At 38.8% G+C, this 10,459-nt stretch overlaps 2 protein-coding genes across 2 annotated transcripts; one reads left to right on the top strand and one right to left on the bottom strand.

Moving 5' to 3' along the window:
* Positions 1–2,146: 2,146 nt before the first annotated feature.
* LOC107188328 lies at positions 2,147–7,653 on the bottom strand. The gene is made up of 8 exons (XM_015576604.1): positions 7,557–7,653; positions 7,048–7,441; positions 6,568–6,702; positions 4,926–5,608; positions 3,695–4,058; positions 3,002–3,164; positions 2,381–2,489; positions 2,147–2,223 (listed from the first exon to the last, which is right to left on the bottom strand). Exons 1-8 carry the CDS (start codon positions 7,651–7,653, stop codon positions 2,147–2,149), a joined length of 2,022 nt encoding a protein of 673 aa, XP_015432090.1.
* Positions 7,654–8,500: 847 nt separating this feature from the next.
* LOC107188460 (transmembrane protein 115) lies at positions 8,501–10,125 on the top strand. Its single transcript, XM_015576754.1, has 4 exons — positions 8,501–8,951; positions 9,130–9,385; positions 9,461–9,637; positions 9,730–10,125. Exons 1-4 carry the CDS (start codon positions 8,501–8,503, stop codon positions 9,932–9,934), a joined length of 1,089 nt encoding a protein of 362 aa, XP_015432240.1. The 3' UTR covers positions 9,935–10,125.
* The last annotated feature ends 334 nt before the right edge of the window (positions 10,126–10,459 follow it).

Raw genomic sequence — 10,459 nt, 5'->3', positions numbered from 1 at the left:
GTAGAGGGTCCACTAGTTCTAAACCTAAACTTTGAAAAACAGTCTGATTTTTCGATTTCAGATGATTAAACGGGGTGCTATGTTGCACACCGCGAACAACCATGAATTTCACCAGTTTGCATAATCGAAATCTTACTGTACTTTTCGAACCATCCCTCGCCCCCTACCCTCGATACTATCTTCCCCAGAAGACACCAAAAGATAGATCCAGCAGCAGCAGCACGAGTTCCGATGATTCGTGAAACCGAAGAAAATGGGTGTCTCTCATACCGTTAATAGGCAGAGCCAAGAGAGGAGAGATTATTCGTAGCCGTCCGGATAATGTAAGCCGGCGAGAGGCACGCTGCTATATGGATGGCCGAGGGGAATGGAAACGAAGGCGGCGGAAGTGGGGCCGCGACGGGCGGGTGGGGGAGAGAGAAAACGGGGAGAAAACAGATTTATATTTGAAATTAGATTAAGCTCCTGCGCTTGAAAGCTATATAAACGCCCCCTTCTACTCGCCCAGCGCGCGCCGCGTACGTTCCACAATCCACTAAGAGGAGAGACTCAATAAACCAACCACTCACTCTTTCTTCCTCCGTCTTTCACCGCCGCCCCCGTGCGCACATCTTTGTCCCACACTCTCCCTCTCACTCCTTTCGTTCTCCGTATTTCACGGGATCACGGACTGTTCTTCCATTCTCCCTATCTTTATTCTCACCAATAAAACTACCCCGTTCGTCTCATTTCCTCTCTACTCTCCTACGTCTATCCCGTGAATCGTGTATAACCTCTACGCCACGCGAGTGTTCTTGTCTCGTTCGTCGAAGAATATTTGTGTCGTCGCTCGCCTAGCTTTTGTCATTTATTCGAGAACGACAACCCTTTTTCTGTTTCACGATTTGAAGATTTTTACCGTTCCCCAGGATTCACGTTTCCGTTGTTCGAACTTCCGACGTCCGCCATATCTGTCGACTAACAGGAAGCCCTCTTGCGGTGGTGGGGATGGTCATTTGCTTTCTTCTTCAAATTCAAGCGTGGAATTTCCTTGAGTCGGAGGCTCTGCCACTTGTTTCGATAGCTTTCGAATCTTTCGATCAGGGATTGAGAACAGTTATGATATCGGTTTCGGTTCTTTAAACTGTTATGAGAACCGAAATAATGTTATAACTGTTATGGATATAACGGTTCTGACCTATATCGATTTCGGTTCTTCAGAACCGATGTTGTATTGGTTCTATATCAGTTTTGTAATTATTTTTCGCAAAAATTAAAGAAAAATTATTTTATTACACTAGATAAGTACCTAATATATTTAACGATCAATATAATATAAGTATGAATTTATCAGTTATAGAATCGATATAGAACCAATAGAATATGGGTTCCTAAAAATCGAAACCAAAGCCGATATGAATAAGAACCGTTACATCTATAACAATTATAACATTATTTCGGTTCTCATAACTGTTTTAATCGAAACCAATATAACCAGTTCGAAATAGTTATTGTTGGAACCGTGTCAATCGCTGCTACCGATTTTTTTTAATGAGAAATTGTAGCGGAGAGAATAGAAGAGTGTGTGACCGAATTTTAGGGGACTATACGATAATGATTTTGAGTGAAACATTAAGTTAAAGAAATCAAGTATTTCGATTCTTAACCTTTTCGTTACTGGGACCAACTATGGTTGCTTGTAAACTACGTGTACAACAGTAAACTATAGTCGCGAAATGACGACTATGTACTGTTGAAACTTACGAAACTGTTGACATTGATCAGACATTTATAAACATGTACGTTTACTTTATGGTTTGCAGATTATTTGTAATTCAATACCTGAATGCATAGAAGTATTACCAGCTACTATGTCGCGGTAAAAATGGCCGTAACGAAAAGGTTAATATTACTCTGTACATTAGAAAAATGGCTGATCGATTAAGTTACGATATTCTGCTAATAAAATGTAATTGTAATTCACTTATAGTACACTGTTCGGCGGAGTGCCTTTTAATATACGATGTGCACGAGAAAAAGTTGTCTACAAAAACTGTCGAGCGAAAAATGCCACAAAACGGGGACGAAAAATTTCTGGGACAAGTCGAGGTCTGAGGATGCTACGTTTGATCGATTTCAGTTTTGTACAAGGCTCAAAACGTTGACTTCACATCGGAGTCTGTAACGCTCCTGGTCCTACGCCATACCCGTATCCTTGAGGTCCAAAATTTCGAACATAACATTCTAAATATCCAAAGAGAAACGGAAATAAAATTGACACAGGAATTCGTAATGTTGGAAACTGTCTTACTCGGCGGTAGTATATATCATTGCTCTACGATAAACAGGAGAATGTTCAAAGTCGAGAGAGTAACAAAAAATTATGGGTATACGGACTAACGTTTACAGTATATTTCTCCACAATTTTCCTGATACGTTAACGGTTCCAAGGGTTTTCGGCAGCAATAGCAGCTGAAGCATATATTGTGAAAGGGTATGCCAGACACCATCTTGAATAGACATAAACGTCAACGTTAACGTGAGGATTAATAATGACTTGCATCTACTTAACCAACACTGTCAATAATTGTCATTACAATTGAATGGCGTATCTATAAAGTGTATGGCAGTTAATGACAGATACATTTGAATTGTATTGATATCTGGTATCGATATGTATTGATACCTAAAGTATCGCTACACATGTATATCGGGAATAAAATATCAATATTATATCGGCACATTAAATATCATTACAAAATATCGATATTTGAAACATCGATACTGTATCGCCCATCACTAATGTCGGTATAAACCAAAGCTATAAGAACCAATTTAGTTCATTAAGCGCGTCGAAGTTTGTAAATAATTTTCATCGCCATTAAAATTCGCAACATTTAACATATACTTGATAAATGTACATATTTCTTTTTAAATGTCATTCTTATTCCTTGGGTACAGTTGTATGTTTAGATGGGGTTTGATAAAAGCTTATACATTTCGTTAATTATTTAAAACTTACCTGCATTTCGGCCTGGTACACTTTCCGTCCACAGCGCTGGCAATCAAGTCCACCTCCCAGACACTCGCAGGTGACTTTCGGTCGGCAACATCCGCCCTCGTTACAGTCTGCTCTGTCAGTACTGCATCTCCTTCGACTCACTCGGCATACTGGGCTTTTCGATCTGCATGCATAAAAAATCACTGTTCACTTGTACCTAATAATGGTGGTCGCACAAATGAAGTACAATATAAACCACACAATGTTATAAAAATTCCTGTCATATAGGTATTCTGAAGAACTGATCACGTGTAAACTTCAATTTATTATACTCTTTACAAATAGAAGCAAAACAAAAATTTGTTTAACTATTTATACGATATTCAAATATATTTGTATTACATTAAATATTCAAATTTGAAATCAAGTTTCATGGAAACTGTAAGCCCCATTTGAATGTTTTCAGTTATAATATATAAATTCTAAAACCGTGTAAGTTCAGGAGTTACAAATAACTTTCAATATATGTACTAAGTAACTAAATTTTCAGAGTTGTTAGATCTGTGTATATTTTTTGTAATGTTAAGAGGTTCTCTTTCCAATAACATTTAATGTCACCAGAATAAATCTAAAATCTACATCAAAATGTACACATAATAAATATCTACACTTATCCCCGGCCCTATATTTCAATCGTTTAAACATTCTTCTCACCGACAACAGCAGCTCGTGCCACCGCCGCTACTAGGACAACAGGGAGTGCATCTTCTGTTGCAAGAGCAAGATGGCGGCGGGGGGCAAGCTCGTGGTGGTGAACGCGGTGAACACGGTCGACACGGATTCGAGCAAGATTTTGCCGGTAAACACGTTTGCCCGGGTTTTCCGCAACCACCGCGGCATCCGCCACCGCAGCATCCACCGCCTCCGCAAGCGGGCGACTCGGTGCACGTTGGACGACATCTGATGATCGTTTTCTTGCAAATTGGCCGTTCGTTCGCTGGTGGACAGCAACCACGTCGATCGTTACACGGTGATAGACAACTCGAACATGAGGGGACGACGCGACATGGTTCTGGTTCTGCTGCGAAACAAGAATCGTATTTCTCCTCTATATCGAAATTCTTGCTTGGGAAATCACCTATACACCCACCCAGATAACACGTGACGCCTAATAACGCCTTGAAGACGGCTTAAAGGCGCCTTAGACATAAAATAGCCGTAAAATGGTGGTCTTCAAGGCGTCATGTGCTATCTGGGCAGTTGGTCACAAAAGTATTCGAACACCTTAGGTTACTAAGTCCCAAGTTTGGGAGGGAATTCCAGCATGGGGCATACGCCCCCATTTTAGGGGGCGATTAGCAAATCATTTACATTCGTCACATTATCGACGGCAGTTGTACCTATGTGCCTTTTTTATTTGAAACAGCTATTTATGTTAAACGTTTTTCAAAACTTGGTTTACGTACTATTATGCTAGGGGGCATCGAGATCTTTGGGGCGATGAGGTGGGGCGATGATCCAAAAAAGGTTAGGAAACACTGCCTTAGCATTAAGCAAATTTCACGGGAAATTGTAGTTTTTTTACAGTAGACTCTTGATATATTGCAGCTTGCTACATTGCTGCGTGAAGCACTTGCCCTCCACACGTACTTTCACGCACACAAATTCGCTCTCCCACAACATTGCGTACACCGTCACCGCTAGTATGATCCAGCTCTTGCGCAGGCGCTGGAGCCGGAGCTACGACGGCAGAACTTATCATAGATGGGGCTCTCGATATGTTATCGTTTCCGAGAATTTTACTCTCCTACAACCCCGTACGCAACAATATATCAAGAGTCCACTGTACTTGCAAACTTACAATTCCACGTAAAATTCACTTAATCCTCAAGGTAGCCGAATACTTTTATAACCCACCTATCGATCGTGAAATTGTTTTTATTACGTTTTCCGCAACAGCAGATAGGTTCTATCACTTTGACCACTCCGCAGGAAACTTTGGGCCGAGGACCGCACGGTGTACACGGTCCACCGCAACCGCCTCTCATACGTTCATTCTCGTCGAGCCCATTCGATGATCCCGGACCGTTTTGATACGCGATCGAGTCTTCTCTCGAGGAATCGTCGTCCTTTTCGTTCATGGTCCGACTCTGTCCCGTATTCTGCTCGATGTCATTGCATTTGTTGTTCAACGTCTCGTCCCCGTCGTTGCAACACTCCGAGGCGCTTTTTTCAAAATGCATTCGTCCATTCTCCTCGGTTTCACTTACGTTAAGATTTTCGTATCCGCCGTCATGTTTACCGACCGAATCGTCCGCTCGCCAGATGTCGTACGAACTACAATGACGTTCGCCGTTACTATCGTTATCACAGCAGGGCCTATGGCGAGCGTCCAGCAGTTTCGTCATACGATTCTGACTGTTCCCTCCGCGTGTATCCCCGATGACGACGTCGCAGAACGAGACTCGTCGTCGGGAAGGCAGCGGATTCCGAGGCGGTGGTACCGGCGGATACGCAAATTTTCGTCTTGACGGAATAGTGTCGTTATCGGCGCTAAATTCGCGTACGGGGTCGGATTCGTTAATTTTATTATTCCAGTCGGTGAACGGCACTCGAGTTTTGTCTGTGCTGGAAATATCTACACTTAAGACACTTTATATCGATGAGACGCGTGCCATTTACTTGGAGATTCAAATCGAAGTGAACTGTGTACACCGTCGAGCATGAGAAGGGCCTCCTACCACTTGGTATTTGGAATTACTGACATGTATGCCAAATTAACATTCGATTTAACATTTATTTCACTACCTGGAATAAATTTACCAAGACTTTTCTTCTACGCCGCTTTTTCCCCCAGCGGAAGCCGAGTTTGCTCGTCGGTGTACATGCTATCCTAAATAGGGACCTTCCAATTTCGATCACCGTCATATTTATTGCTAAACGTGTTTGAAGTGGACGTGACATAGGAACGTACAGTAAATCGTCGATAAGTCTTCAAACGCCCCTCTAAATTATCAAGGTGAGGTCCCTAGATGTAACGCTGACTTTTTAATGAGATTTAGCACAGTGATAGAGCTTAGAATTATGAAGCCAATGATATTTGTTTCAGCCGCATATGGCCATTAGTTTATGAAATATTTAATGTTCAGTGTCAAGGAACCTTCGAACAGTCATCGACGATTTACTGTATTCGGTATGCTTTGTTAGACGACTTCAACAAAACAGTTAACGTAATTACGACAATGAATAGTCTACCTCATGTCGAGGGGGGCTATAGAACTGAGGACATTTTAGAGATTATACTACCGAACCAAATTCATCGGTGACTCAAAATTGAAAATACATACACCTAAGACATACCGATAAAACTGCATCACTTATGAGATGATCTAATAAAATACAAAAAATACAAACTTTGTACTAAACGTTTGTTCATAAACAACAACGCGGAACCACTGAATACGAATGGTATCTTCCAATCTTTTTCAAACGTAAACTTAAAGATTTTCCCGAAAGTAGTTTGTATTAGCAATGTAGCAATAGTTTCTACTCTAAACGTTATAAAGGATTCGAGAAACGTAACATACCTTAGCTGGGCCTCTGTGATGTCGATATCATTATTACTGTATGGTAAGTTTAGGTCAGATATATCGGTGTCTTGTTGTGCATCAAATCGACAATCCTTCGCGATAACGATGTTCTTCTGCGGCTCAAAAGTCGAGCTATTCAAATGAAAATGCCATTATCATCGATCAGACTTTCATAACAATCGCAAAACTATACTCTCTGGAGTAGGGCCGCTAACTTAACCCAAAATATTCGAATGTTTGTGTATTCATAGGGTATAGAGATATACATAATTCATAAGGATTAGAGTGTCGAAAGTATCTCCAGAATTAATAGATATCTTTGTATAAGAAAGCATATACAACATTACCAACATATGTAAAAATAAATATGTAAAACTTAAAGCGGTAATGCAAAAACCCTCATCCGTTGACAGCACTATACAAGTTAGACCAACAATGTGTTCGAACCTGCGAAATTTAGAATGTTGCCGATTGTACCATGTAGTTACTGCAGTAGGACTAGGAGGAGGATCGCAAAGCGTTGACATCGAATTTGTAGTACCCAGATTTACACAGTCGTTTTCTAAAAGATGCTTTTTCTCTTCGTCAAAATAAACATTCGTTTCTCCGATCTCGCTACCTCCCCCACGAAGTCTGCACGCGTCAGATTGGTAATATCGTTTTCTATTTTGCAATGTATTACCGACTGAGCTCTCCAATCCGCAAGAATAACAGTTCAATAAATTTTGAGCTAGGTTTGCAGGGGGACGAGCTTTCGATTTAATTTCATGGTTATTGGTCGAATAAGACTGGCGAATATAACAATTCTTGCAAAATAATTCACCAAGATACGTCACCACGTTGCAGCTATTCAGTAGTTTCCGACAATTACCTGTAGGGTTTTTAAAAATTGTCCTACCGTAAGTATGAATAAAAAAAAGAGAAAAATATTGTAAAAAATGTAAATAAATTATATAAATTTTTGAAGAAAATTTTACGATACTAACGGCAAGAAAAACAAAAAGTATGCCAAACTTTTTCAAGGGCTAATTTTTCTTCTGCGAAGTAAACCTCGCGATTACAGCGCGGACAAACTCCAGGCATTTATCATTCGACCCTGTTCACTTCTTAATGTAGTTGACAATACATACCGCAGAGATTTCAATTTTAATTAATTAGCGTGATGTACATGATGATTAAAACACTTTCGTAAACGAGGTTTGCTCCATTGGTTGTTTTAAATGCGCGTCAGGGTTTATAAATAATCAGCATAATTATGCAGAATGCAATAAATTTCACGTGTCGTTAAAAGATCCAGTACGTAGCCGTTTCGATATTTTTCACTTCAAGAAAAACATTAATTAATGCCTCTCTACCAATTTTAATCAATTCGCCAAAAAGTGTTTCAAAATGTCAAACGTTAATAACTGATCGACGAATAACAAAACACGATTGTCAACACATGTGACGAGATAGGTTCGGGAGTTCAAATGCAATAATGATCATTTTTGGAAAGTGGAAATCAATGCTGATTATTTTTCGTTACATATATTTAATCATACGAATTATTATAAACAAGTATCAAAGAATTGAGAATCGATAGTGCTTGCGGAACAAAGTTAAAAATTGCAAACTCACATCCCGTATACAAGTGTTACAAAATTTGAAAATTGCGATGAAAACTAAAATATTTCAATATTAATTTTTTCTAATGTTATACAGCGTGCTTACAAAATGACTCTTATAACCACGTTATTAAAAAAATCAAAATTATTTTCTAGTTACAAAGTTAAATATTATAAACATAAAAGTAAAATCGTAATTCGCACCATATTTGTGAGCACATGAGAGGGGAGTCAAATGTGAGTTTGATGAACCTGTAGCGACGTCAAGTCGCATCACAAGTGGCTCTCTGATTCAAAGAGGTTAAGGGGCTCGCTGCTCGGTAGAAATGGCAGCGATAAAGGGCCTGGGTAGAAATATCCCCTATCTGAGACAACAGTTCGCTGCTCTTTTAGGAAACACTAGCACCAGTGTAAAATTCATATGCATCGTAGTCCTGTTTTCCTATTGTCTTTCTTTTTCGTCGGAAGCGGTACGTCTTCTGAGCGTGACACCAGGTTACTTGCTGCCTCCAGCTTTCTGGATCTGGACAGCGTTTACCTTCTGTTTCCTCGAGATACATTTCTGGGAAGTATGCGTGGACATTGTCACCGTCGGACTCTGTGGCAAATTAATCGAGCCCCTTTGGGGGGCGATGGAAATGATGACTTTCTTCGCTATCGTTAATTTTGGCGTCGCTGTGCTGTCAGCCTTATTTTATTTATTTCTCTATATGTGCACCAATGATCCAGATTTACTGTTTGGCATACACATCCATGGATTAACTGGATACATTGCAGGTATGGTCCTTACGAGTGATTACTTTTGTTGAAAATTCTCTGTTATCATTCTATGTATGTCATACATACTTAAATATATGTAGCACTCTAAACACTTAATTAAAGCTGAGGTAGTTAATTTGTTTAATTCATTAAAATTGTTAAGTATAATAGCAGTGTTATTTATGCCTTATTTTAGGTGTCGCGGTAGCTGTAAAACAAATAATGCCAGATCATATTCTAGTAAAAACACCAATTGGAAAAATTACCAATAGAAACATACCATTAATGGTGTGGATTATGGGAGTGTTATTGTGGCTTTTTGGATTATTAGAAGGCACTCATCCAACCATGTTTCTTAGTGGATTATTAATATCATGGATATACCTTAGATTTTATCAGAAACATAACAATGGTACACGTGGTGATATGGCAGATAATTTTACGTTTGCAAGGTAAATTACACTTTAATGTGTTTTAGATCCTTTTCGAATTTGTATTTACTCTCATGATAATAAAATTGTCTACAGTTTCTTCCCTAATGTTTTGCAACCGCCAATAGCAGTTGTAAGTAACACAATACATGGGTTCTTTGTACGTGTTGGATTGTGTAGAAAAGTAGTCAGAAGATTTGATATGTCTAATGCACCTCCTGGTCTGATTATAAACCTTCCTGGTATTGACCCACATGACAGTGATAGAAGAAGGTTTGCTTCTTTTTTTCAATCATTTATGATAGTTACAAAATTTTTATTTAATAACATCGTTTCTATATTTTCTATTATGTTAATCATTTCAGGCAAATAGCATTAAAAGCCTTAAGTGAAAGGTTAAGTAAGGATCATGCAAAACCATGGCAACAAGATCGAGCTAAAAAACATTCTCCAGTTCCTCCTGCAATTTCGATTCCAATTCCTGAATCTACTACACCTAAACCCCTTGCATCCCCCCTTATTCCACAAGTTAATGTAAACATACATAGTCACGCTTCTACCAGCACGTGATTACATCAAATAGACTGAGTGCAGTACTCATATGCATAAATATGTTATGAACTTCTAAAGAAACCATACTTTGAACCATACTACTAATATGGCTATATTCAATGGAACGAAAGAAAGACGCGAAAAAGTATTTATAATAACATTTTTATACTACTGAAAATTCAATTGACACGTTAGAATTATCAAGTTACACCGACAAAGCATTCACGTGATAATTGTCTCTTGATAAATCCAATGAATAAAATATAATACTCAAGTGGTGCCTTGGTATTCATAGCTTTTAATTAGTTCGTGTATCCATCCTTGAGAATCGGTCCTTAAAAATGTAAACATCGAGTCGATTTGTTCTTTGGTATTATCAAAGAATAAATTAATAGAATGCTCGTTCGATGTAATTTTATGTTATATCAAGATACATTTTGTAAAATTATAAATTTCGATAAATATGTACATAATACTCGCTTAATGATTACATAAACTCGTTTAGTTGAATTTATTATATCTATGTACATGTAGTATGCTTTT

The sequence above is a fragment of the Dufourea novaeangliae genome, unplaced genomic scaffold, assembly GCF_001272555.1.
Source record: "Dufourea novaeangliae isolate 0120121106 unplaced genomic scaffold, ASM127255v1 scaffold124, whole genome shotgun sequence".
Classification (NCBI taxonomy): Eukaryota; Metazoa; Arthropoda; class Insecta; order Hymenoptera; family Halictidae; genus Dufourea; species Dufourea novaeangliae.
This window is presented reverse-complemented; position numbering and strand designations above follow the sequence as displayed.